The sequence below is a fragment of the Ictalurus punctatus genome, chromosome 16 (assembly GCF_001660625.3).
Source record: "Ictalurus punctatus breed USDA103 chromosome 16, Coco_2.0, whole genome shotgun sequence".
NCBI lineage: Eukaryota > Metazoa > Chordata > Actinopteri > Siluriformes > Ictaluridae > Ictalurus > Ictalurus punctatus.
In genome coordinates, this window is record NC_030431.2 from 2,542,496 (window position 1) to 2,570,261 (window position 27,766).

The 27,766-nt window shown below is 42.9% G+C and overlaps 1 protein-coding gene across 3 annotated transcripts; it reads right to left on the reverse strand.

Moving 5' to 3' along the window:
• Positions 1–1,024: 1,024 nt before the first annotated feature.
• On the reverse strand, positions 1,025–27,687 carry usp25 (ubiquitin specific peptidase 25). Of its 3 annotated transcripts, XM_017489453.3 has the most exons (26): positions 27,470–27,687; positions 25,766–25,843; positions 25,032–25,176; positions 24,565–24,688; positions 24,243–24,405; positions 22,924–23,010; positions 21,827–21,964; positions 21,472–21,548; positions 21,112–21,185; positions 20,420–20,571; positions 20,107–20,234; positions 19,932–20,027; positions 18,866–19,030; positions 18,020–18,249; positions 17,853–17,923; positions 17,458–17,686; positions 16,450–16,683; positions 15,627–15,766; positions 13,691–13,849; positions 12,495–12,590; positions 9,012–9,190; positions 7,241–7,319; positions 6,352–6,431; positions 5,890–6,013; positions 3,330–3,525; positions 1,025–1,863 (listed from the first exon to the last, which is right to left on the reverse strand). In XM_017489453.3, the coding sequence occupies exons 1-26, from the start codon at positions 27,509–27,511 to the stop codon at positions 1,685–1,687; spliced, it is 3,465 nt and encodes a 1,154-aa protein (XP_017344942.1). In that variant the 5' UTR covers positions 27,512–27,687; the 3' UTR covers positions 1,025–1,684. The 3 variants fall into 3 exon arrangements, with proteins under 3 accessions (XP_017344942.1, XP_053542605.1, XP_017344944.1); XM_053686630.1 differs by lacking the exon at positions 25,032–25,176 and having other exon boundaries at positions 27,470–27,598; XM_017489455.3 differs by lacking the exons at positions 12,495–12,590; positions 13,691–13,849 and having other exon boundaries at positions 27,470–27,684.
• Positions 27,688–27,766: the final 79 nt, after the last annotated feature.

The following is a 27,766-nucleotide window of genomic DNA, read 5'->3' on the forward strand; positions in this document are numbered from 1 at the left end:
CGTGTTGTACAAGCTGCTTCAGGATGAACTAACATTTTGAAAAGGTGAAATGTGATGGGTTGCTTCGTACAGGATTTATTTGTAGACTTGATTATATGTGCAATCATGGTAACCTTGACGAACAGTTATGGACAGCACTGGTGTTGTGGCAGGTTGCGTTGCCGGCGTTCAGCTACTGGGTCTCGAGGTTTGAGATCTGAACCTTGGATTGGCGTCCGTTTAAAAATTCACGTTCGACGTGTCCGCATAGGTTGCTCCGGGTTCTCTGGTTTCCTCCTAGCTTTTAAAAAAAAACAAAACCATGGTGGTAGATGGATTGCAGACTCAATTACCTGTGGTCATGAGTTAGTGTGTGCATGTTAACCTGCAATGAACATCCAGAACGTGTTCCCGTGTCATGGCCAGTGTTCCCGGAACACGCTCCGGATCCACTGTGATCCGGAACAGGATGAGGTGCTGAATGAAGATGAGTGAATGAACCACACTGTGTACATTGTATTGCATTGAAACTGGCTCTAAAGCAAACTATAGTTAAGTTCTTGCTTTAGATGGCATTGCCGATCACCTTCTAAGACTAGATCGTGGTTCCTGGAACGAGATATACACTACACAGCAATTCCCCGCCAATTGTAAACAGAGACGTAATATAATATCACGCTCAGCACAGTGTTTAAGTATCAAAGCATGACTGTGTCACATCCCATGAGGCCAAAGTTCTGTGTGGCAGGAAACGTGGCCCCTTCTTTCCCTGCAGGAAATGTTTTCAGGAATGCACGAACGCAGCACCTACTCCTGTTCGCTGTAGAGCAAAGCAACACCGTAGTGAACGTTTGGACGGCGAGTACGGCTGTGAAAGTTTATCCGAGCGTAGAACAGCCTAACGGATTGCGAAAACGCTAAGATCGTGTTCATGAATGGAATGTTCCCACCCAATCCCTTTCTCCAGGAAATGTGTCACATGTTCATTTGAAGCCCACTTGATTCAAAATAACAAGCTTTAATTGAACAAAACAAGTATCCGGCCTAAAAGCGCCATAAATAAAACTTTATTCTCTCAACGTATTAACAAGCTGCGGGGGCGTGTCCGCAGCTGCCTAGCACAGCGCTTAAAACTTTGAGAGTTGCAGTCCTCAGGTCAAAGACCCACACACACACACACACACACACACCCACACACACACACACACACCCACCCACACACACCTCTATACATCTCAAGCCATCTCTGACTCTCCTGGTCTTCACGTTCAGTCCCATCCTTTAGAAAAACAAAAACGAGTGCGATGATGCTGTAATAAAGGGGTGGCTGAGCAGCAAGTCTTTCCTTTTTACTCTAAAAAAGGGCCGACTCATGAAAAAAAACAAAATGACTGGTGGAGGAAAAAGCTAATAAAAACAACAATAAAATAACCAAATACATATTCAACCTCGCTTGATAAAGCCAGAGCAGCATGCTGCAAATTCTAAGCTGTGAAGTTTGTAATCCAATTTTGTTAACGCTCATTGTCCTTCCCCACTGTGCCATATTAGCTTTAAAAGATGAGCGTAACCTCCAAATACTAGTGATAGTGATACGGATAATGATGATAAAAATGAAAACTAAAGAGAAGTAACAGCTGAAGCAGCCCTGCTTCAGAGGAAGGCTTGGGGAGGGGGTTGGTTTAAAGAGAGGTCCATGAAGGGCTCATCTGCCGTCGGCGGGCGTTCGGCTGAGTGTGAGGGAGGCCATGGCACGGCCGAAGCGCTCGCACAGCTCCAGGGTGGAGTATAAAGGAAGCTTGGGCGGCTCGGAGAAGCTCCTGATCTCTGTAGAGCAGTCGAGCAACTTGGGGAGGAAATCGGTCAGTTTCTCCTGAAGATTAGCTGCAAAGACAGGAATGTGTTTAGATACAGAACAACAATAAACAACAGATAAGTGGCCCAAATTCTGCGGTGATGTGGGCTGAGCCAGAATAATTTATCAACAGAAGGCTGCTTTTCATTGAATTATTATTTTTTTAACGGCATTAACGAGTTCAGGGAGGCACTGGTGTTTGGATCAAGAAAAAACCCCCCAAAAACAAATCCGCATCTTTGATGCAAACTGGTTTACCGATTCCGGCTGACAAAGTATGAATGTCTTTTCGGGTTCGAGAAACGTCAAGCAGTAAACCGGTGATCTAATTTGATGGACTGACAGCAAAACATAGCAATAAACTATAAAACTATCAAATAAAACTGAATGACTGACAATTTTACACACATGGCAGGACACCGATTGGCTTGTACAGTAGATTTAGTCAGCGTTATTTCTAATTAATTAGCCTCACGTGAGCCTTTTAAAAACCTAAACGGGTCTCCACGTGTGTTTGTGCTAAACCCCTTAAAATAAAATCTATAATTCATAGCTGGATGTTTTAGCACTAAAACTAGGGACGGGAATCTCCAGGTAATCTAAATCAAAACTGCAGTTATATATATATATATATATATATATATATATATATATATATATATATATATATATATATATATATATATATATATATATATATTTTTTTTTTCTTTATGCATCTAAATTTTCAGTTTCTATAGCCTATATTATTTTCCCTCCCACGCAGACTCCCCCTGCTGTTTGTAAAAACAGGCTTAACGTATTTCCATTAGGGCTGTCAGAACTAATTTCCCGGTTTGAATACTAATAAAACTTTTGTAATATTTACATACATATGTTTAATATCTAATGCGCTACTTTATGTCACCCAAGTCTACTGTAACGCTCGCTTCCTAAAAACGTTATATAAAATGGGTATTATGTAGTAAACTAAAAAAAGTTGCGGATTTGATTTTATGTGAAGTAATTTGAAACGTAATAAAGCTCTAGTGTGACTTGTATATCTAACTGTAATCAGGATTTACTCTGCTGTTTATGTAGAAATCACGTTTTAAGTGGAACATGTGAGTATTTAAATGTAGTTTCTTTACTTATTATCTACGTTAGCATTTTATTTTCAATGCAAAAGTAATGAGGCAAATTTGACTGATTAAAATCGGTTTCATTTGGTGTAAAAGGGCAATGCGGAACCGAGCTTTACATATTTTTTACATAGTTTTATATAATATATAATAAATATTATTGGTTTTTATCAAAGTTTATATAATTAAGGAGTAGGTATGCGGAGGATCGGAGTCATGAGGCGCGCGAGTCCACGTGTTTAGCTCCAGTTGTGACTGATCACGCTGAGAAGTTGTTTTTATTTATTTATTTGTAGTATTTTTGTGTGTGTTAGACATTAGCTTCTTCATGTCTCTTCCGTACGTGCACTCTAGAAATGATTTACAACACTTACGTTCCATCTCCTGTCCCAGATACGAGCACCAGCGGTTCCTCATGTCCTCCACGGCTACCATGTCCTTCTCCTCCATCTCTTCGAGCAGCAGAAGAGGGATGCACGGCACCACCAGCTCGTTCATGATGCTCAGGCCGTCGTTCACTTCCGGCTCCTCGCCGCTCTCGAACATGGCTGCCGCTTGCTCGTTCAGCTTCTGCGGAAATCACACACGCACACGAATGCACTTTATGTACCCTGTACCGTTCAGAGTAAAGCTCTTATCTCGTGCACATCTCCTTAAAGTATTCTCATCTGGCCAGAAATGTTCTGGAGAGTTCGTCTCGTTATTGACGCAGAAGCTGACGTGCCTGCTGATGCGCTCGCGGCCGCTCTCGAGAGCCCTGCGGCATAAGCAACCCTGTTGACCTTGCAGGCCTCTGCGATCCAACTGCGGTATTAGGGAATAGGCGTGTGTCGCATTAAAGGGGGGGAAGAAAAGAAAAGAAAAGAAAAAAAAAAAAAGCAGCACAGTACATTAGCTATGTCAATGTTAGCAGTATTTCCAATTAAAGCAGAGCAGTGGGGGAAATGGCCAGGGCTTGAGCGTGAGCCAGAGCCCCTGCACGGCTCCAAAATGGTGGAGGTGAAACGAGGACAACGGCACGGTAATGTGTTTACACTCGCAGCAGCGTCTGCTTCCTAGTTGCAGCCCGATGATTACATTAGAGCACAATAGCCGTTTAGGGTTACTGGGTGCGCGCGCGCACACACACACACACAGGTCTCAAAGTTCTTAGAAGGAGCACACACTGTGAGAAAGCCACACACACACACACACGCACGCACACACACACACACACACACACACACACACACACACACACACACACACACACACACACACACACACACACAGCGTGGCTGATGATTATTCGATAAAGCTAACAAAACCGACAGGGAATCCAAACACAACAACCCCCACAACCCTGTCTGCTTTCAAGTGTGACAGTAAAGGCAAGCAAACTTATGACTTATAAGATCACTTCAGATACACACCCTTTCCAAACACAAAAGCACTATAGTCATTAGAGTCAAACAGTTTTAATGAGCTCAGAGAGGGAGAGGAGAAGGCCAGAGGGATTGTCTACATGGTTTCCCATGGGTCAGTGGTATGATGAGGAAAAAACATATCGGAACAGTATGATGCGTTTCGGTCGAGTTTCTGTCAGTGCTCTAATCTGATAGTACGGGCCCCGAGGCTTAAAAAAAACCCGTAAACGGACCATCTGAGATTTTCTGTTTCCATTTCACAGAGACTCCATATACACTACCGGTCAAAAGTTTAAACACACTCATTCTTTAGTTATTTTCCCCCCACATTGTAGAATAATAATAAAGTCATCAAAACTCTGGAGGAACACAAATGGAACTATGTTGTAATAAAAAAACAAAATACTAAATTATTTTCATTTATTTATCATTATCATCTTCAAAGTAGACACGCTTTCTGCCTAGAATTTCCAGAAATGTATTCTTGGCGCTTTCTCACCTGATTTCTTGAGGAATTTCCCTGAGATGCTTTTTAAACAGTATTACAGGAGTTCACGCCGACGCCGGACTCTTATCGGCCGCTTTTCGGAACATTTCCCTCCGAGTCGTCCGTTTAAACAAATATTTCTTTTGTAAATAAAATGTTTGTTTTCTCATGAAAGAAAGAAACGAATATGTCAGCACGATTACATTTTTGTCTGTGGCACCGATTTCACACGTTTAATTACACACCTTTAAAAGCTTTATAAGATCACGAGAAACTTTTCAGTCGAGCGTCCACAAAGTTTTGACCGGTAGTGTAGGCTTTATTAAAGCACAGTACAGGTTTAAATTGTTGTCGGTTGTTCTTTTAAACAAACAAAAAAAAATGTTCTCTCTCTCCCTCTCATATCAAAATAAAACATTTGACTTTTACGGACCTTTTCAAGGAAATCTCATATCCCAGCCAGACTGGATTACACTTTTTGGTTTTGAATCAAGCTGAATTGCATCATACTTCAATTATTTGAGGTAACATACAAACTAGGCCAGTGGGTGGGTTAGGTCTATGTGTGTGTGTTAGTACTGATTAACGTTGATGGCAGGATTTCAATGTCATCTTTGCACCAATAAATATCAGATGATTAATGGATTTATAAATTCCAACTTTTTTTTTTTTTTTTTTTTTTTTTAAATGGTGGCATAGTACATTTGAAAGTTTTTTTAATCCACTTCAAAGTTTCACAAAAAGCTACATTGAAGTATTTTACACTCAGCGCAAACCGTTGTTAAAGCATGTACTACATACATACGGCAGTTTAGTATTTTATTTGCTTAACTGCTTCCAGATTTTTAAAAAGATCCTACGAGCATATGCTTGTATTAGTTCAATCTGTGAATCCTCGCATTTCATTTTTTGTGTGTTTCTGATGGAAAATGCTGCTCCACACAGCTGTGAGACACATATGGGAGGGGCGATATGGTTATGACCCCGGGGGCAAAAAGGCCGTGCTGGAGCTGACGCACCTACGCACACACACACACTCACCAGCAGGCACTCTCTGCGATAATGGCCTATGAGCTCTTCGTCGTGCCCTCGGTACGGCCCTTTGGACAGCAGCTCTTTGTTGTACTGATACGAGTACACCAAGTACATCAACGCCTCCACGTAACTGGAACAGAAGAAAAGAAGAGCCCAGCGCTGCTATAATCAACACTTACACAGTTATTTGATATGGAAACGGACCCTGGCGTATTACCGAACACCATGTCCTGAACATGATGTGCTATAATTATTAAAGCGTTCCTGATCCGGCTGCATTTAATTGTCGTTGCGACTGTTACAAATAAACTATAATGAAACGTACTAATTAACAGATTTACATTTCTCACTAGGCCCTTGACAAGGGAAGTGCGAGGACATAACAGAGGTTACGCTGCCCCCTGGTGGAGACAGAAATGCAGAAACACAGCATCCTTGGGAAGGTCGGTTTTTCTCAGTCGTGTTTACCTTTTCTTCTGAAACATCTCAAGGCCAATCATTAGGAAGATCGTGGTCTCGCGGAAGTTCCTGTAGTCCTGGTGCCACATCTGTTCACACAAACACAACGAGTAACAATATACGACATTAAAGGAATACTCCAGTGATTTTCAGACGACCTGTTAACTCAAAACTCATTAAGAGTCGGACTTTATTTGTGAATGAATATAATTTCTTCTTTCAGAGATAAGATGAGTCTTATTTCAAAGATACTGACAAAACTCAATAAGACCAGCTTTCTCGAGTCGTTCTCTCTCTAGTCTCTGCCTCAGATGCTCCTCCCACGCCTCACGGAGCATCTGAAACGTATTGTACACTAATCTGGCCACGAGCTTCAGAATCTAGTGGGCAGCAATCTGATTGGCTGGTAGCACTTCTGTGTGTGTGCTTACTGTGGTTTAAAGATCTTCTAAACACTGCAACACAACGAGCTATTCCGAGCAAAATACGATATACGCTCCGGCAGCCAGTCCGATTCGATTTCATTTTTTAAATTTATTTATATAACGCTTTTAACAATAGACTTTTAAGCTTCGAAGAAATCTGGATGTAGAGATAGAGGAGACGGAGGTGAAGAAAGAAAAAAAAATCCCCGAGACGACACGCGAAGGAAATCACGAGGAGCGGAACCGGTCTCGACACTGGATAGCGTGATTATAATTCGTTACTCTTCCACATCTGTATATTAGGACATCAAACAGAACCAAGTGTGTTCAGAACGTTCGGTACGAGTACACTGTGTCAAAGAGATACACGGACAGTTAAACTAAGCCAAGAAGTTTAAATTAATGATTAATAAGAATGCAGTACATGGATGATGATAACACTTTGTGACTAGTGGAGGGGAAAAACTGCTGACCTCGTACTCCTCCATGTTGACTTCGTCAGGCTTGATGAGCTCGAGCTTGGCCCGCGCCACCTTCATGATGCTCTTACATCTAAGGGAGAAAACATATCGCCGTTAGAGCTCGCGGTGGGGTGAGAGTGACTCACGAGCTAATCTCAGAAATGAGACGGCTAGATGGCGAGCCGTGTCCCGAGGCCTCGTGCCTGAGGCTATGAATCATTCTTTATTACCGTGAGCAAAATGGAAAACCGCGCTCCGGAGCTGTGCGTTTGGGCCGCGCTCGCATAAATCTAATTACGCTCCTCAAAATGAAGGAGGAGGAAATCAATTCGCTTATAAATATGGCTTGTGTGGCACGCTTGGCACGGTACAATCCCACAGGGGGAAGGGAGCGGGCATTCAGGAACAGAAGCGGCAGAGCCATATTTTGGTTCGTGAGCAGATAAAAACAAACGGGCTCGGATTTTTCTGCCACATCCCACAGGAAAGCATTTCAAGCGGTCTAGCAAGAAAATAAGACATGCTGCCTCACTACTAGACCATCTCGAGTCATCTCGAGCGCCAGCGACTGGGATGGCCTGGATGAAGTCATTTAGCTAGTACATTTAGTAATTTAGCTTCCTTAGTCATTTTAAATCATTCGTTCGCTCTTCTTTAGGAATACGGAAAACAGAGTGAAAACTTCACGACGACTGAGATGGTGAGTCTACGGAAAGTTCTGGCTGAGATTTTATTCCACAATCACACTAAAACATACAAACACAATGACAAACTCCTAAATAATACAAATGATCGTTTATTCGTCTTAAACATCTGATTCTACTGCCGAAATGCGTATTCTTTTTAGCTTCCGATTGGTTGTATGGCGATTTGCTTCTAAAACAAACGTCGAGAACAGCGGCCGACCGGTCGATAGGTTTTGCTGATTAATCGGCACCGCTGAAATTGCCGGAACTACCGGTTATCTGTAAATATCCACACCGACAGGTTTAGTCCGTTGTGGGAGCGGCTGAGAAGGGTACAAGAGCGGCCTCTAGAGGTGAAATAAAAAATGAAATTTTGTTGTGTTATTTGAAGTGTTTTGTTTTGTTGTTTTTTTTCTCTCCATTTGATTCATTTCAGTTTAGACTTTTATTTGCTATTCAGATGGTTATGTTTTGGGTCAGTTTAGATGTACAACTTTTATTTAGTTTAAAATTTATTAATATTTAGTATATATATATATATATATATATATATATATATATATATATATATATATATATATATATATATTAATATATATATTTCATTTAAAAAGGTACAGAACATTTTCATGGTACAGTCAGTACGGTTTATTCTTGGAATAACGTTCAGCAATATTTTACTTTGAGTGTTATGTTTTCATTCAGTGACAAATTTAAAAACTATCTGCTGTTTAATGGGTTAATCAGCAGGTACCGCGAGACTTATATATCGATAAAATCCACTAGCGGTCGACCTCTACTTGAGAAGACACTGTGCGTGTGACATTTTAAGATGCGTGTCTGCTCTAGTTTTCATTAATAAAGGAACATTTTGCCCTTTCGAACTCTCCATAAAAAAATTTAAAAACTCAGACCGTCAACTCAAAAACAACCCCCGTGCGATCGACATGTTGAAAATCCATTTCTGGTTCTTTGCTTATTACTACAAAATAAATCTGACATTAACATTAGGCTAACAGTAAGTTTGATTTTGCTTTGACATACAAATTGATATAGTGTGGGAAATACACTATTTATATTAAAAGGCAGCTTCTTACCTCTCGTCAAAGCCGAGGTTTCTGTCTGCGAACTGCATGAGCAGGGTTCTCTCCAGGATCTTCTTGGGCGCCTGGTTCTGGATGAAGTAAACGATGATGTGCTGCAGCCGATGGTCGTTCTGAGGCGGCGTGTCTTCCTGCGCTAACCGCACCAAACGAGTGTACTCGACTTTAATCGCCTGAATGACGAACGAGACGAAAAAGGAAATCAATGGAACAGGAAAAGAAATATAAACAAACAACCAGGTGCATCTGACAGAAAACAACTCTATTAAAGCTGTCAATCATCATTAACCAAGAGTTGCTTCAAATGTATAATACAATTATAATTAAATGGTAGAGAAACTGCAGCTTTCGGCCTGATCGTAAGTGTGTGGGCGTGTCGTCCCACAGTGTCCGACACTGGCATTTGCCTAACAATGAAAACAACAGTAGCAGAACAGACAGCAGGAAAGAAGAAATCCACTCTTTTGTTTTTACACCACTCAGAAGTGAGAAATGTCACAGAGGAGCATTTAGGTGTGTGTGTGTGCGCGTGCTCACAGCAACAGCGAAACTAATGTTTGGTGTATGTGCTCGCTTGCTGCTTCCAAAAGCTACGCTGCTTTATCGTAAGTGCTAAAGTGGTGCGAGGTTACAATGGGTTTTAATGTGCTTTTGTACAACGTTCTACTATCAAACTAATGGCACAGGCTGATACACAAAAGGATGACTTTTTACAGACAAAAACATCAGACATTACCGCAGAAGATTGTGAAGTTTAATCGCTCTGCTAATACCTGTTCCCTTCAACACTTTTTTTTCAAAAAGGACATGAAGTAGAAGTACTCAGGACCAAACAAAACGGTACTAATGCACTAAAACAGTGCATATAAAATGCTAAAAATGTTAGCTAGAGGTTAATAGCATCTTTCAGGGGATGAAAAGAGGCAAAGCAAGCAGGAAAGAAGTCAAGTGGTTAGCCGAAATGAAGTACTCCCAACTAGACTGTTGGCCGAATTTGCAGTTTATTCTGCACCGATAAACGTTATTGGCAAAAATCCACACCGATAGTTTTAGAGACGGGTCCACTGTCATTATACAGTACGAGAGCGGCCTCTAGAGGCAAAATAAAAACGTATCATTGACAAATTTTGTTGTGGTATTTAAAGTGTTGTTTTTTGTTGTTTTTTCCCCCCATTCTCATTCATTGTCTTTTTTATTTATTTATTTATTTATTTATTTGGAGTGTTACTTTTTGGTTCAGTTTGGATGCATACATTTTATTTACTTTAATATTTACTAACAGTCATATATATTTGTTTCAGTACATTTCCAAGGTATAGGCAGTACTGTTTATTTTTGTAATAAAGTTCAGCATTATTTGACTTTAAGTATTAAGTTTTCATTCAGTATCAATTTTAAAACTATCGGTTGGATTAACCGGTTATCGGCAGGTTCCGCCCATCTCGGTCGACCTCTACTGCAAAAATAATCCCACTGGACCAGCTGCAAAAGAAAATTCAGAAAAAATCACTCAACGGTAAAGATCAAGGAGTTCTTTCTTTTGCAGAAGAGTGCAAGAAGCTGAAAAGATCCTGAAAATAAAATGACACCAATCAGTTATGGTATTTATTCCATGTCACTGCGATACACCCTACCTACAACACAACATGTATAAAGTATCATTTGGTCTTAGATTCTGTAAGTGCACATTAATAAAACCGTTATACATTTCTAGTACTTATGGGTATGAATGGATATCAGTCATTCGACATCTTTCTTGACAGACTGATAAACAGATGGCAGAGAGTTTGACCGCCGCTGATGATTTATCAGTCAACTGCTATTCCAGCACAGGCACCGTCACAGCCCACTGAGACTGACGATTAGCGTCTAAAGGCTGTCAGTCATCCGACTCACAGTCAAGGTGGCACTGCCAATCAACAAGACATGTCAAGGCGAGGCAGATGTCGCACATTCGAGAACAATTAAAAATGGGGGAAAAAAATGCAGGCAGCCAAAAGGCAATTAAAACCATGGCTTTAAAACAAATGTCAAAAAATTAACCAAATGTAACATATAATGACTGCGGATGTACTGACAGTATACAACTGCGAACGGGAATATTTCTGTAAAAAAATAAATCATGCTTCTTTATTTTTACACAAACAAGCAACAGTTCACCATTAAACTAGAAATATAGCTGCAGGCAGCAATCGTCGGGGTCCAAGCACTCCTTCGCAAGTAGTTGGCCCATAGTTGCAAAGTTGTGCACAGTTACATAGAATACTACAGAGTAGAAAGATGTCAATTACATTCACGTTTCTTGATATTCGACTGATGCTAACGCTGTCAAATGCTTGCGAAAACCTAGCTGATCGAGTGAGCCAGATTAGCAGGATGTTGGCTACAATATTTAAATTCAATTCGACACCGTTATGGCTTCCCCTATTTAGATGCATGTGCCAGAATTGGTACGTTTGCTGTACCGTTTGTTGTCAAGAGGGAGACGCATTGAGGAGATGCAGCCTCCGTTTCGCTTTGGCGTCTTTGGGGGTCAACACGAAGGACGTTTACACGGTAGACTTGAGACGACCGACTATAGTATGGGGAACCGCAGAGAGAGTCCGACTATCGTAATGGTCATCAAGTTGAAAAAGCTAAATATCTGTCGGGGAAATCTTGTGTCTGCCGCTATAAGATCAACAAAAATAAATCGTGTTGTATCTCGTAATACCCGTTTCCTTTTAGTTTATTTTGCGATCCTATACGAATCCTGCACATGTAGTTTATCATTTTATTTAAATTTTTATAATGAGCTCAGTCACACTCGCGTCATAACTTGCATTTATTTTCAGTTCTGCAGAATTCCTGAACTTGTTAACGGGTAGGTAAATAAGACTAAAAGTTAACGAAAGCACTTGCAGCTACAGCCAACTAGAGGTAAGCAGCGTAACTTGTACATGTCGAGAGTCAATCATACCGAGCCACGCCCCTTTCTTCTCACCGCTCAAAACCACAGGCGATACTATCAACAATCAGTGATAGTTAGAGGGCATGACGGGAATATGGCATATTACACATGATCGCAAGCCTTTTGCATGGCTCTGAATCGTATTTGCATATTATGTAAATTAGCTTGAAATCTAAGTAAATGGATCTTAATGAGCTTTTGTCTTGCAGCCTCACAGTACCGGAGATATGCCCAGGAATGCAAAACGCTGCATTGTTAGACAAATCAGACCCATCTAGTGGGAAGGAGTATTACCTACCTGCCAAGTTTCATGGCATGAATCCTTTTATGTGAAAGGAGAAGAAGAAGAAAAAAAAAAAAAAAAAGTAGGACGATGAAGAATCCCAACAAAAACAATAAAGATTGCAGCATTAAGTGCTTGGACCCCTAACTATATAATATAACACCTACTGGACAATTCCACATTCACACACACACACACACACACACACACAGAAGGTTAGCACAGTCACCGGGGCAAAAAGTACCTTGAAGAAGGCTGCTTCGGGACCAGACTTGTCATACACACTCCTGGCTTTCCCAATGGCCATTATAATACCCTGCATGTTTGGAGTCATCATTGTCTGCCCAAGGAAGGAAACCACGTTAATACCGTACAGACCCATAATAGCTTCAGCGGTCACACGGGGATGCTAATGACAGAGAGTCAGTGAACTCATCACCACACAAACAGGCACAGACACGCACACCACAGCAAACTTCTTCCCTTGCACTAAGACTACAGGGAAGATCATGCAGAAACCTAATGAACAAGTGTCTTCAGTGCCTAAACCTCTACCGGTCTAAGAAGGTAAACACGGCCAAAATCTCTTCATCTCTACAAGACTTCATGATCATTTCTTATATGATCTCTAAGGAATAAAACATTGTGCCGTAATGGGTAAGTTATCGCTTACGTTATGTAGCGGCTATAAGTGGTTGTTTCCTCACCAGCCTCTACTTTCTAAGTAAGAAAGAGGTAAAAAAAAAAGAAACGCGTGTCATGTTACCGAGAAAACCGCAAAGCACAATGTCCCCCATCGTAAGACTTTCCAGTGGTGCAAAAGTTCCAGCTTTACCTCTGGCTGATACAAAACACTGACACGGGAGAGACTCCATAGAGAAACATCTTCTCAGAAAACTTCACCATATCGGCGATTTTTGTTGTCGTCGAGTGTTTAATATTATACTTTGGATATACGGAACATCCGTCATACAAGTTTCTTTGGAAGTTACTATAGAAACTATAAAGTATTATAACAAGTGCAATAATAGTAACCTGTGATTTGCCTGACAGCCAGAATTACTATTAGAGCTGCTCTTATAAAAAATTAACCAACAGTTTCTGACCAATCAGAATCAAGAATTCAACAGAGCTGGGTTTAACATTTCCGAACTACATTTCAGTCCTGCGTTCACATACAAACGTTCCTGAGTTATAACTACATGCTAAAAAAATAAATAAAAATAAGGAAAAAAAATTTTTTTCAAGCTTTCAGAAACCTAGTCAGATTAGCTAAAAGAAAGCAAAGTTTGTCCGAGCACACACGTTTGCTATTCTTAGCACGCTGAGAAGCGCAAGAGCTCCGCAGATGCAAACAGGCTGTTAATGATGCAGCTGCTAAACGGCTCTGGAAAACCCCACGTCACACATGAACAAAACACCGGCAGGAACGGGCGCTACCTCGTCATCGTACCCCCCTTCTCGGGACTGAATGACGAAGGTTCCTACGTGAGGGATGGCCACCTCCACCACCCGATGAGGAGTGACCGCGGTGGAGGCAGAGCCATCCTGTGCAGGATCAGGGGGAGGGGTTTGGGCAGGGGATGCGTGGGACTTTGCCTGCAGGGACAGAAGTGAGGAAACGGTTCGAGAAGAACAGAGAGACAGAAACAGGCAGTGAAAGAGTGAAAGAAGAACAGCTGGGAGAAATGGAAAATGAGGACTGACATGAATAAATAAATATACGCATAAATAAAGAAACCCATTAGGATCCGGGTCACGAAGTTCATTCGCAGAGATTAACTGGAGGCATCGAGCTGCAGCCTCGAGGATAAGTGAGCCCACATACAGAAAGAAAGAACTATAACCGCAGAAAAATAATTGTTCTTCCCTGATTTAGCTGACATGTTACAGAAACGATTAGAAATGAAGAAACACCAATAACACCCAAGTAATTGACTATAAATCCAGCTCATATTTATTCTACTCCCCAAGGACCAACTCAAAGACTCGATATCAGTGGCACACAACAAAGTGACTTATTATGACGGATCGAAACGAAAATCCAGGAAGGCTGTTCGAGCACTGTTATTTGTTTTTAAGAACTACTTAAGTGATTGCTCCTAGAACTTCAGCAGTCGGCATCAGGGGTGAGCATTAGGTACTGTTTGTGTTATTTAATGAAGAAACGTTGCATCTCAAACGCCTTTTGAATTCATTCTGTTTAAAGCACAAATCCACAAAAAGGAAGATTATCCAGGCTTTACTGTAGGCGGGGAAAAAAAAATATCTAAAAGCAAGTGCTTCAAGTGCTTGGTGAGGAACCTTGTTGAAATGTTTTCTCAGCGTAGACATAATAATCTCATGAGGTCACCAAACTACTTTCAAGCTAAGAGTAACTAAACACTGGAGGAGTTAAAAGCAGGTCAGTTAACACTAGCTGATTTGAATTTTTTTTTAAAAATGTTGTTTTGCCTAATTTGTGTTTTCAACGTCTCATACAATAGATTTACAAGAGTCTAAGGTTAAAAACAAACGAAAAACACGCTAACGTGCTCGTCATTTCAACTTTTTTCCCCAGCGTCAAAAACGACTCGTTAAATGATCCGTTCTAAACGATTCCTTCTAAACTCCTCCTTTCAGAGAGCATACTCTGCTCCGATTGGTCAGATGTCCTAGTCTGTAGCGATTGGTCTACCGCGGTCACCGTGCGACGAAAAGGAAACGCCCACTACCCTAACGAGTTTCAGCTCCGTATGTTCGCGATCAGATGATGAAGAGCAGAGGCGGGGCTTTTTGTTACTAACCTACGTAATTTAGTACAGGGAGTAAGTCTGGAATCACTAACGACTCGTTTCAGCTGTTCAGAGTTGTTGTTTTTTTGTTTTTTTTTCAATCACGTGACCCATGTGACTCAAAACAAACAAGATGGTGGACGATGTTGTACTGCAGTTGTACTGCGATCTGAAGTAAACACTGCATTGAACTCATTCAATGACGTGAAGTGGGTTTTTGATTCAACATAATGTCATATCCAGAACTTGGGAGTTAAGGGGCGAATAAATAAGGAGGATAAGGAAGTAAAGCAAGTAAACAAACAAAAACCTCATGTGAATGTGGTGTCCGATTAAATTTAAGCATTGGGGTGCCACGTCTATACCAAGATAACGTCTGCAAAATACATCACCTGCAGTGATTAGAGAAATAAGACAGCCTTTAAAACCCAAACGTACAGGCTTACTTCCCCATCAAACTAATCCGACGGCGTGTCCCAGTAGGTCCTCGGAGTTCATTAGAACAAGAGAGAAAACACGCTAAATGGCCCCAGAGGAACTGACCCAGACACCACTGGTCTGGCTCCTCAGCATGTGAGTGTGTGGTGTGTGTGTTTTCTTACAGCGTAAAGCAGATCCTCGGGATTCTTCTCATCCTGTTCAGCTGCAGCTTTGTTGATGGCTCTCTCCGTGTCCTCCTGCAGGTGTTTGGAGTCATCCGTGGGCGACGGCTGCTCCATGTAATCGGGATCCTGCTGGCAAGCTGAGAGTCCACACACACACACACACACACACACAGAGCGAGTCAGCCACTCATTAGGACACTCCAACTCTCACAGCAATACGTGAAGTCTCTCTGGAGGGATTTCCGTCCAGCCGTTTAAATATCGCTATTGAAACGCATTACAGTTTGAACCTGAAAATCTAGCACGCCGAATTTATTTCCCTCTCGGCTCGTCGGAACTCTCTTCTATACGTGACTCGTGTAACACGCACAACGAGCGTTCTTTCTGGGAGTGGTTTCATCGCGACTGCGATTCTCCTCGCAGGGATGATTCGTTTGGCGTTGTTAAAGATTCGATTCTTAATGATTAGAAGGTGCTGAACTTTTTTCTAGAACGGCGGTTTCTTCTAGGAGTGAGTGCAGCTCAAAAATAGAAACGTGTTTTATTCTAATACGTCATAATTTCCATGTAGGAACTGTATAGAAGGGCTCGTATAAATCGTTCACAGCGTTACTATAAACTACGAAAGGATCAAATGTACGGCGTGTCATCCTTACTGAGTATTTGCCTAGCTTTCGTGACACTAACATCTCCGGGTGAGAGAGAAAAATATCTCGTATGTTGACAAAACAGTTACACGTTCCTACATGGCGGCCGTACTTCCCCCTACTCCGCTCTCTGACTCCACACTTGTGTGTTCATACGTATGGCAAAGGCTGACCCGTGTTCTCGGCAGGGCTCGTCTCGGTGCTCGTGGGACGAGGAGACGCGGCAGCCGCGGCGGCGGCTGCGGCCATGGCCAGCTTCTCCTGCTGGGCTTTCCTGGCCTGAATGGCGTCCCACTCCTCCAGCTCTCGCTCGAAATGCTGGTTGTCTTCCTTCACGTACAACTTCAGGTCCAGAGGCAGCTTATCTAGACCGCTCAGCACCTGGCCTGTCTCCTTATCAAACTCCTCTGAGGCACACACACACACACACACACAGAGGCTTTTGTTCACACACTTAGCCAATGTCAACATCTTATACCTCCTCCTTGCCAGATGTAGAAGCACAAAAGCAAACATTCTCAAGGATACAGATTATTACTCATTTTAGAAAGCATCTCGTTATTAATGAAATTTTGTTTGAAATAATGATTCTCTGTCTTTCATGTTGTACACATGTGTTTTTGTATTTTGTACTGTATTCCTGTCAATTAAAAGAATATATATCTTTTTTTTATGTTTATTTAGCCAATAAAAGGACACATACTGTATCTATTGTCCAAAACACTGACCCTCATTCGTTTTTCACTGGAAACACAAGTCTAATATAGCTAACAAAAATTAAAAAAAAGAAAGAAAAAAAAAAAAGATCACGTATTATAGATTCAGATCCAAATTGGAACTTTTTTTTTTTTTAATCGTATTTTAAAATCATATGCATGACCTCTGTGGGTCTCACGCCCCCCCTCCCAGTCAAACTGTGTCCTAAAACACATCATAATATCAGTGTGAGGGGGAATCCGCTAAAGTCGGATATTTATAGAAAGGTTTCCGAGTGAGACAGGCGCGTGTGAGCTGCAGCACGAAATAAATGAAGGTAAGTGCAACGAGACACTCGGTGTGTAATGAAGTGCTATATGAATAATGACGTCGTTATAAAAAGCACTTCTCGTACAAGTGCGCACTTATAATAAGAAAAGGGGATTATTAGATTATTATGTGAAGCGGCGTAGGTTTGTAATTACCCTGGACCAGGAAGGGTTTCTTGTCGTTGATGTACATGAGGCAGTACGCGCTGGCGTTGCGGTAGCCGCCGAACGAGTCCCTGACCAGCTCCTCCCACGACGACTTGGTCACCGAGATGTCGTTGTATTTCATCCAGCAGCCGTGCTGCGGGTCGTAGATGTACGCCCAGTAGTGGCCTGCGTTGGCCTGGCCCTCGTGCACCAGGACTGCGTGCAGGCGGTACGGCACCTGAAGCACGGTACACATGTTCAAAATTTCATCACAGAAAATCAGGACTGGCTTCAAGACCTTATGACCAATCAGATACGACCATGTGGTACAAGAAGACAAAAAAGGGCAAAGCAATTTAATTATTGTAATCTAATACTTTATTTATTTTTCTTTTAAATCTCACCTGCATCATCGTCTTGTCTGAGTACATGAGCTCGATGGTTCTGTGGATTCTTGATATACTCCCTTGCAGATCTGGCATGACAAGTACATGGCAAGCGTGAGAAAACGGACATGGCATGTATATGTGTAGGTGTGTGTGTGTGTGTGTGCTGGAGGTAATCGCTGCACCTCTCGTGTCGTTCTCCACCTCGCTCCTCCAGCGGTGCAGGCAGCCCTCGAGCACGTGCAGCTCCTCCTCCGTGATGTGGCGGGGTGCGGGGTGCATGGGAAGGTCTGAGGGCACACGTGACTGGGTGAAGGGCTTGTGGATGGACACGCGCTGCTGCTGAGGCTGAGGCTGCGGCTGAGGAGAAGCCCCGGAGCTGTCTGGAGGGGCTGAAGGGCCCTGCTCTGCCACACTGTGTTGAATTAAAGTGTATATCATTACATTGATTAAAGTGTGTCACAACACACGGCACATACTCAATAAAATAATAATATACATCCTTTCGTTGTATTGTTCGCATTAACAAACCAGTCGTTTGAATATAAACATCTTGTTAACGTTTTTCAAAGGTTATGCGAATACTAAAATTATAACACAAGTAGCGCAAGTAATCAGTTATACAACCAGTCTCAGTAGATGTGTAGATGTGTGTGTATATATATATATATATATATGTATATATATATATATATATATATATATATATATATATATATATATATATATATATATATATATATATATAAGAAGAAGTATTTATTCCCCTAGGCATTTGAGTCTTTTTCTGTAATAGCAGTTCTTCTGTTTATATTCATTTATTTTTAGGTTTATTTATTGATTATTTATTGATTAATTGATTGATTGCTGTTTGAAATCCTTTGCTTTACTTTGTCGTCATTACTTGTGCTATATAAATAAATAAAGGTGAGGTGGCTTGACCCTTTAGCGAAGTTGAACATGGCGATGATAGTTTCATCCATTGAGCAAAACAAAAATCGGAGTAACGCAGACTGAGGTTCGAGCTTTACCTTGGCGCAGGAGGCACCAGTGCTGTTGTGCCACCAGGTGGCGCTGACGTATCGAAGTCCTCGATGGGAGAAGAGCACACAGGCTTGCTGGAGGCGAACTCCATGGCGTACTGAAGAACATCTGCAAGAGGAAACCTCTTAGGACCCGAGCCATAACTGAGATACCTGAAACAGTGAGACAGAATGTTCTGGTGAATACTGATCTCATACACACACAAGGGAGAGAGGGGGGGGAGGCAGGGAGCGACAGCAAAGTAGAGAGAGAGAAAGAGAGAGAGAGAGAGAGAGAGCAAGCAGAACAGAGAGAGAGAGGGAGAGAGAGAGAGGGAAATAGAGCGACAGCAAAGCAGAGAGAAATGGGGGAAGAGAGATGGGGGCGTGTGTGAGTGCAAGAGTGAGATAGTCAACTCTATAAATATAACCTAAACAAACTATGCTGCTCAAGAGAGACAGAGATCGGGGGAGAAGGAGGAGGGAGAGAGAGCGACAGAGAGAGAGAAATAAAGATAAAAAGAGAGATCGAGAGAAAACAGATGGACAGAAGGGAAGAGTGAGAGAGAGTCAGAGAGACAGAAAGAGATATAAGGAGAGACAGAGATAGAGAGAGAGAGAGAAAGAAAGAAAGTGTAACAGAGAGCAAGAGACAGAGATAGATAGAAAGTTAGAGAGTGATAGAAATAGAAAAAGTGTGAGATAGTGAGATTGACAGAGGAAAACAGAGCGAGAGAGAGAGAGAGAGAGAGAGAGTGTGTGTAATCCAAATTCCGAGATCTATAAATATAAGCTAAACAAACTACGCTGTTGCGAGGTCTGCCGCAGCGACAGCTCGTCTCCACCACACACTCCTGCAATATTGCTTTACAAATATTTACAATGCCACAGTTTTCAATTACGCTACCGAGAACACGAGACGTCTAAGAGACACACACACACACACACACACAGCGCAGTCCTCCGTGTTGAATTAACCCTCAACGAGAACTAGACTTACTACAGAGTTAAACTCAGTGGGTTTCCTCAACCCTGCAGAGTCCTGTCCTACATTTCACTCCCTAAAGCAGCTCACCTCTCGAGCCGCTGCTGAAGGACGGTCAGGTGCTCCTTCAGTCTCCTGATCTCCTCCCGCTTGATCCGTGTGATTTCACGATTCCTGTCCATGTACCTGAGCAGAGGAGGGACGCCCCAGTTAAACAAATTTAAGGGGGGGAAAAAAAATACCAGGGGATGAGAAGATCGTTCACCTGTCCATGTAGAGCATTCGGGGGAACTCCAGCTTGTTGTGGATCTTCTCAGGTCGGCCCAAAGCCTGGTTAAACTCGAACCGTGACAGCTCGAAGGTCAAAACTGGGGGAAGTTCAGTAAACCAGTGCTGAGAGGGAAGAAGAAAAACACACACAAAACAATCAACACTTTTATGGTGAGAATTTAATTTGGCGAGTACACGCTACCCTGCACAAAGACTTTTAGAGCCTACTGTGGTCAAAATGGCTTCCGGGAAAATCCCTGCTGTGCACGTGCAGTGTTCAGACCAGCACATTTAAACAGGACGCTCACCTCCTGTCCAGATTTGGCAGAGTTTTCAGCAGAATGCAGAGACTCGATCTCGCCCTCCACCATGGCGGCCTCCAAGCACTCGTGCAGGTCTTTGAAGCCGTTTACCTGTAGCGGGTACTGTCCGAACATCTCAGTGTTCTCAAACTTCTTTCCTGAAGGAAAAACAACGTACACGCAGGTCTTAAAGACACCTCATACCATGGATTGACCGACATTTCATATTTCCCTGACAATAAGTCATGCCGAAGACTCCCAAAACTAACGTTATATAAAAGACCCTTACACGTGTAGTAGTTCCCCCCGACCGTGTTTTTCGGTCTGTACGAGATTTTTTTGTGAGTGTTGCCGAAAACTACTCGAATTGGGGAAATCGCACGGCCTTTCGCGGCGACGTTTGTCGGGGAAATGAGACCTTTCAGCTGTGCTCATGTTTGACCCAAACATGTCTTAGCCCAGACCTGTGGAAAATCTGCGGCCATTTTGAAAAAAAATCTGCGATCGCGAAGTCGTGAAATCCTGGGTGGACCGTCTTGGGAGTTTTTTTGTAGCTGAGCTGAAGCCTTTGCTACAATCTCGATTCGAATCCATCCGTCAGATCGGACAAATATCCATCTAACGCTCGATCCGACATCAAGGACGAAGGGATCTCATGAACACACAGAGAACACAAACTCGTGACACAAATTCCTCACCTTCGAGAACACCTACAGCCAGGAAGCGCCCATAAAACAGCTCTACCATCGGGTTCTTCGGCTTCTCGTCCTCTCTGTAAAGAGAACAAGGGAACCGCGGTGAGGCACTCGGTCGAGTGTTAACCACGCCGTCATTTCATGAGTCGGGTTCAGTGCTTATCCAATGGAACTGATCGGAGTCACGTAGTTAAATGCAGCTCGTTTATCATCGTAGTGCTCGGTTAATGGCTAGCATGCATAATAGGTAAAAGGTCATAGGTCATTTTGATTGATGAGGGCACAAGGTATGCAAGAAAAACAGCAGGAAATTCGGTCGTTCGTCATAAAAAGTGAAGGTGTTAGCAAGGTGCTAGAGCTCACCTGTCTTCCTCTGCCTTCATCTGGAACGCGTCCTCCAGCCAGTCCAGCAGTTTGTGAGTGAACTCACTTACATCCTGCTGTTAATACACACACACACACACACACACTGTCATAAAAGCGCTGCAGGGCTTTTTACACACAGCTCACGTAAACACCAGCACAGCAGCAGCAATCAATGCCCACTGATCACCACTAAATCACTTATGTGTGTTAATATACACATTAACTCACAACACCCAGATCCGATACACAGTGTTTCAGGCCACAGAATATCTATCGGAAGGTCTGTGGTCTGATATCAGCATCAGACACCGTCAAGGCAAGTCAAAAACTTATCAGAAGCCATGAGGCATACCTGCTGCGACTCGCTGGACTTAAAGGCATCCTTGAGGATCTCGACGGCCTTGGACGGGTCGACGTATTTCCTCCTGGATCCCACCATCAAGGAGAAGAGATTCCTCAGCTCCTGCATGAAGGGCAGGTTCCTGTGCTCCTGGACACACAGAGGAAGAACGAGTTCAAAATACGTTGTGGATTTTCTTTTATTACATACGATATACGTATACTCTATAAACGAGTGTGTGTTTGTACATACTGTATAGAATATAGATATATACGCCACAATCACGTCGTGTCTGCTCATCCCAGAGAAACTCAAAACGATGAATTTCTGCTACACCCAGTATTTTATGGTGTAATTAATCTTTAGTACTGTTATTCAGCAACGCGGTTCTCACCGTCGTCATACGTGCTCCGACATGAAACGAGTACGACTGAACAGAGTCCAAAAATTTGAGAAAGTCTGCAATTTGGAGAGAAGCGATGGCTTAGGTCGTATTAAGTGTTTATTACCGTCATTCGGCCAAACGCGGAACTTACTAACTTCTGTTCCAATAAAAATATACGAAATAGTGATTAAATATCGACACTTAATATCCTGAACGCTGAAGCAGAGGTGTGAGGGAGAGAAGTTTACATTTTGAGACGTTCTCCAAGAGGAGAGGAGCTTCAGAACAAATTGGCCGATTCTTACATCCAGTGACCCGTCTCCTCCCGCTCCCTCCCCCTCCGAGTGCTATTTGTCATGCTAACAGATTATAGCCTAAGACCCTGCCTGTGCTTTCCCACCAGCCCCGAAGAGCAAGCGAGAAATCGAGTGCGGGACTGAATCCTACAAGGCTCGGTGGTCCTGTGGCTGTGGAAGCTGCTTAGCACAGATTAGACGTAGTGTTAAAGCCAGAGAACAAATAAAGCTTGAAAATATTCTTCCTTCAGTTCACTCCCTGTGCAATGCAATGACTAACCCGGGCACTGGGATGAAACTGGGGCACTGTGAGGCTTTACCAAAGGTCACTGGGATGAGACATAAGCTGGTGTGTGTGTGTGTGTGTGTGTGTGTGTGGCAGTAATACAGGGTATTTGTGCGAATGTGCTGGAGTAGGAGATCTCCACCTTCTGGTTTCGGGGTAAATCCTGGACTCGAGTAGGTGGAGAGTAGTTCAACACCAGTCTCTGGAACTCCAGCAGGTTAAACAATGACTGAAAAAATTAAATACACAGAAAATGTCCAGATTAATAAAAATCTAAACCGAAATTTTTCTACGGGGTTTTTTTTTTCCTTCTATAAACGATCAAGCATAAAGAATTCATTCGCAAAGAAATGTCGTGTTCACAAAAAAGTCCAGTTAGTGTCCCACGTTTCGCTCCGTAGTTTGTGCAAATTTAGTCTGAAACGCAGCGGTTTCATATCAACGACTTGAAAGGAGACGTGTGCGGTGTGCTGTAACTTGAGGGGCGCTTCTGTAAATCCATCCATACCGCTTATCCTATGCAGGATTTGCAAAACCCTTGAGGTGAGAGGGCAAGCTTCATTTAAAAGAAGCCCAATGCGTGTCTGAAATAAACGCCCTGTTTTCCAGCCTCATCTTAATGATGCGATGCGGTGGAGATGGGATACGTTAGCTTGTTGTGGCAGGTTTAGTGAGTAAAGTGATTAAAAGCGTGTCTTGTTTCGACTCTTGCGCAAGAGGCCCGACTGCATTATTAATATACAAGCCTGCACAGCTCTGAGAATGTCAACAGCACTCCCCGTAGCCTTCAAACGCGCTTCGGCTTCTTCGGGAGTCCGATTACACGCGGCAAGCAAACAGCATGTGACTGTGTATCCGGTGATCCAAACACATATCGCTCCGTGGCTCATGTTCTACCACGGGCCAGCGAAGATCAACACAGCACGGCACAGCGAGCGGAGATTTATTTGGCGCAGTCAGGACAAATTAACGTTCCATGATATAACGTTCCTGCTCCCTTTGAGAGACACATTTGATATCTGTTTACTATGAGAAATGAGTTTAGAAAGTTACACACAACTGTTGTGCAAAAAACAAACAAACAAACAAACAAACAAACTCATTTTACAGATCCTAATACCCCATGTCTAACACCTTATTAACAATTTCTATGAATTATTTGTGTAGAAAATAACTTTTTAACATGTATAAATTTCACATTTCGCATCCATGAAGGCGACGGTATACTCTAGAGCGCAGGGTCAGCAGAAGATCAACTGAAGGTTTGTAGTGCCTACATACCCAAATGTGTGTGTGTGAGAGAGACTGGGACAGTTCTGGGATTTGAAGTCACAACCTATTATATTCTACTGATGCTGCGTCAATAATGTCACCCTAAAACAAGCCTAATTTCAATATAAAACTGAATAGAATCAGAAAGCCGTGCTGTGAGAACTGAGACCTGGGCACAACGGAGCTCACTTGTATGACGGCGCTGAACCAGCAGGTGTTGCCCACATTCTTCAGGCCTACGGGGCAGTTACCCAGCCGCTTCCTGTCGTGAGGGTTGGGCGAGTCGCTCCACACCTCCGTGTGTGTGCGCTTCAGGCTGGCTTTGTTCTCCGCTATACTCGCCTCCAACACCCTGAGAGACAAAACACCACCCAGTTACACTAGAGTCCTTAACATCAATTCTAAACAATGACACAGTAGAACAGGAATGATAATAATAATAATAATAATAATAATAATAATAATAATGCTCGGAGGACAGCCTGAGATGTCGTCGAGGCGTGCGAAGCACCTGCTGATTGCCTGCTCCTCGTCCGTGATGCCCGTCTCTCTGAAGGCCCGGCTGGACTCCTCCAGGCTGAGCGCGATGGCTCTCTGAAGGTCATCTTTATCATCTCCGGTCAGATCGATCACATCTGAAACGCGAGCCAAACGTCATGCCGTTTCGTTTATACGCCCTCAACTCCCACGGCGATGCAAATGCAACGTACGGATCTCTACTACAGTGGTGAATTTACCACCATCGTCGAGTTTTAAGAGGCACTTACAGCATGTGGGAATAATTACCGGGTCCGCCTCTTCATACACGCCAAGAGCTCGGATATTCTTATTCATGTATTCGTGAGTCATATTTAAGGGAGGCGACACGGTTAAATACTTTCGGTTAATACATACAGCGTAGAACAGCGAGAAAGCGCACAAGTCATCACCGTCCACGCACGCGACCAGGCCGTAATATAACGGTCCGTAAATACGTACTGGTGTCGGCCTGGCTGCCCACGCTGATGTATCTGTCGTTGCCGATCTGCGCGGTTTGATAGTAGGTGGCTTCATCCTGTTGAGGGACTTTGGCGTTCTTCTCTGTAAGAAAGGCTACCGCCTCGGCTAGGTCACCATTGCTGACCTGGGAACAAAACGAGACTTTGACGTTGCACTTGACGTAAAAAAGGTTTCGACTTTCAGCATCACACTCGCATCAAAACGCTTCGATTTCGTCTGCAAATGATGATTTAATTAAGGGCGGCTATCGTTCGTGTGGTAGTCTGGGAAAGCCTGTTATACATCACTGCAGCTGAATTTTGGGTAAATTGGGTTTTCTCCTACAGGACCTTGTGTTTTGAGGTTTCTCTCTAACAAGCTGCAGCTTTTATCTTATCCACTTCAAGAGAACACGAAGTTAATACTGTTTACGGCTGCTAAAACGGGAACCAACTTGTTCTGAGGACGTTACAAAACATTAAACGTAACTACAGGCAGATTTTTTATATTTTTTTAAGTGGCGTATCGTTCTATAATAACCAAAACTGTATCGATGGCAAACTGCTGTGGTACAAGTGGAATAAAACACTTCGAGATGTACTGTTATTGGAAAGGAATCAACTTGGTAACGGTAACTCCACGTCATGTCAGGCCTCGGAAACACCCGGTCGTTGATTATTTTCCTATAATGGCATGTAATGTAAGTACTGACCGCGCTAAGAGAACCTCTTTACCTGTAGGGCCTGCTGTAACAGCTGAACATCTGTAGTTCCAGTAACTTCCTTCAGCTGATTCAGTAACGTCTGCTGGTGCTGTAGAAAGAAACACACAAATCTCTACCTTTATTCACAGCTAAGGATGTACCAGATATATCTCATCACGCTCCCTGTGTGTCATTTGGGAGAAGGCCACCTAAGTAGCAACAAGTCAAATTTGAACCGGCGTAAGAGTCGGCTGTCTTCTAAAGGTCCTTGTCATTTTTGTAGAAATTTAAACGCGGCATCGCGTGTGTTCTTTCCGGAGACAGTACTCCATAAAATGTTTAAAAAAAAAAGCACATCCCATATCTATAACTACAATTATTGCAACTGTAATACTACGTACAGCAACGTCGTGACATAAAAAAAAATTAAAGAATTTTTAATTCCGGCACAAATCTTTCACAAGGCATGAAGAAGGAAGTGCGCGAGGCGATGAGTGGTAAAAGTGACGAGGGACAAAACCACATCTGTGTCATTAGCGTTATCCGACTTTGACGGAAATAAAAAAACTGGTATGGAGATGTCTCACAGATCATGTGCTCAAGCTCTGCAAGTTCAGTGCCTGTTATTTCCTTCAACTCTACCATGGAGCAATAGAAGAAGGTGGCCTGGTCTGATGGATCACGGTTTCTTTTACGTCGTGTGGACGGCCGGGTCACTCCGTCGCTTACCTGGGGAAGAGATGGCACCAGGATGCACTATGGGAAGAAGGAAAGCCGGTGGAGGCAGTGTGATGCTCCGGGGGAACGTTCTGCTGGGAAACCTCTGGTCCTGGCATTCACGTGGATGTTACTTTGACACGTACTACCTACCTAAACATTGCTGCAAACCAAGTACACCCCTTCTTGGCGACGGTATTGGATAATGCGTCCTGAGACACTATACACATTGTTCAGGATGGGTTTGAGGAACATGACAAAGAGCTCAAGGTGGTTTCTAAATTGCTGTTTAGAGCTGTTTTGGGCGGCACAAGGGAAGACCTCCACGATATTAGGCAGGTGGGGCGGGGTATATATAAACCTTCTATGGCGTATTTAATTAAATTAGTACATGATGTGTTCAAAAAATGTTCTCACGACTCACTCATTTTCCCATAAAAGTGACTAAATTTAAACAAGAAAAACTTTTCTGTACACATACTACCATAAATGGTGTCTATGACACCAACAACAACACTGTACACACCCGTACACACACACACACAACTGAATTACACTCAACAATAACATGCATGTGCATCAATGGCCCAAAGTGTAATGAGTCTGTTGTAAACGCGTTATAAATGTTGATGTTGCACAGTGTGTTTTAAATCTCGAGCTGAGTAAACATTACAGTAGCATGCTATGCTAAACGGTTGAAGCACTGGCGTTACGTGGCTAGCAACTCGTTTCTAGGCGTGTCTCGCAGCCCATGTCAACATTAGCTCCTTAGCTAGCTGGAATTTTACGCTAGTACAGACGTAACGCAACACAATCCACATACTGAGTTCATAGCATGCATAAACAAACAAACAAACAAACAAACAAACAAACAAATACATACAACAGCAAGCCGTACACAAATAAACGCCAAGTTGAGATTAAGAAAAGCTAGCTAGTTTGTTAGCTAGCTAGCTAAGCTAATGCTAACTTTGCCAGACTGGCGCATAGCAAAACATTCGGCGCACGAGCGCGTTACCTTCTGAGAGTGCTGCTGGAGGACATTCTGCTCCACGGTCATGGCCGCTTCGGGGTGCAAATGAAATGAATTCACCAATAACAAAAAGATAATAAACGCGTACAACGGACAGCCCTAAGTTTAATAATAGTTAAAACGTCCCCCGCTTAGCAGCGCAGCAGCGGGCGCCATGGGAAGCGCAGGCATGGGATAGAAGAAGAAGAAAAAAAAAAGTGTCGCGTCGTGGGGTTTTTTTCCTACTCGAATTCGAGACATCCCGCCTTCACCACTCGGATTGGCTAACAGCTCAGACTTCTA

Coding starts and splice junctions, on each gene's coding strand:
- usp25 (XM_017489453.3), bottom strand. CDS start 27,511: ATGACCGTGGAGCAGAATGTCCTCCAGCAGCACTCTCAGAAG. Junction 25,177..25,765: donor TGTTACAGCAGGCCCTACAG/GTAAAGAGGTTC, acceptor TTTTGTTCCCAG/GTCAGCAATGGTGACCTAGC. Junction 23,011..24,242: donor GGTTCAGCGCCGTCATACAA/GTGAGCTCCGTT, acceptor TAATTTTTTCAG/TCATTGTTTAACCTGCTGGA.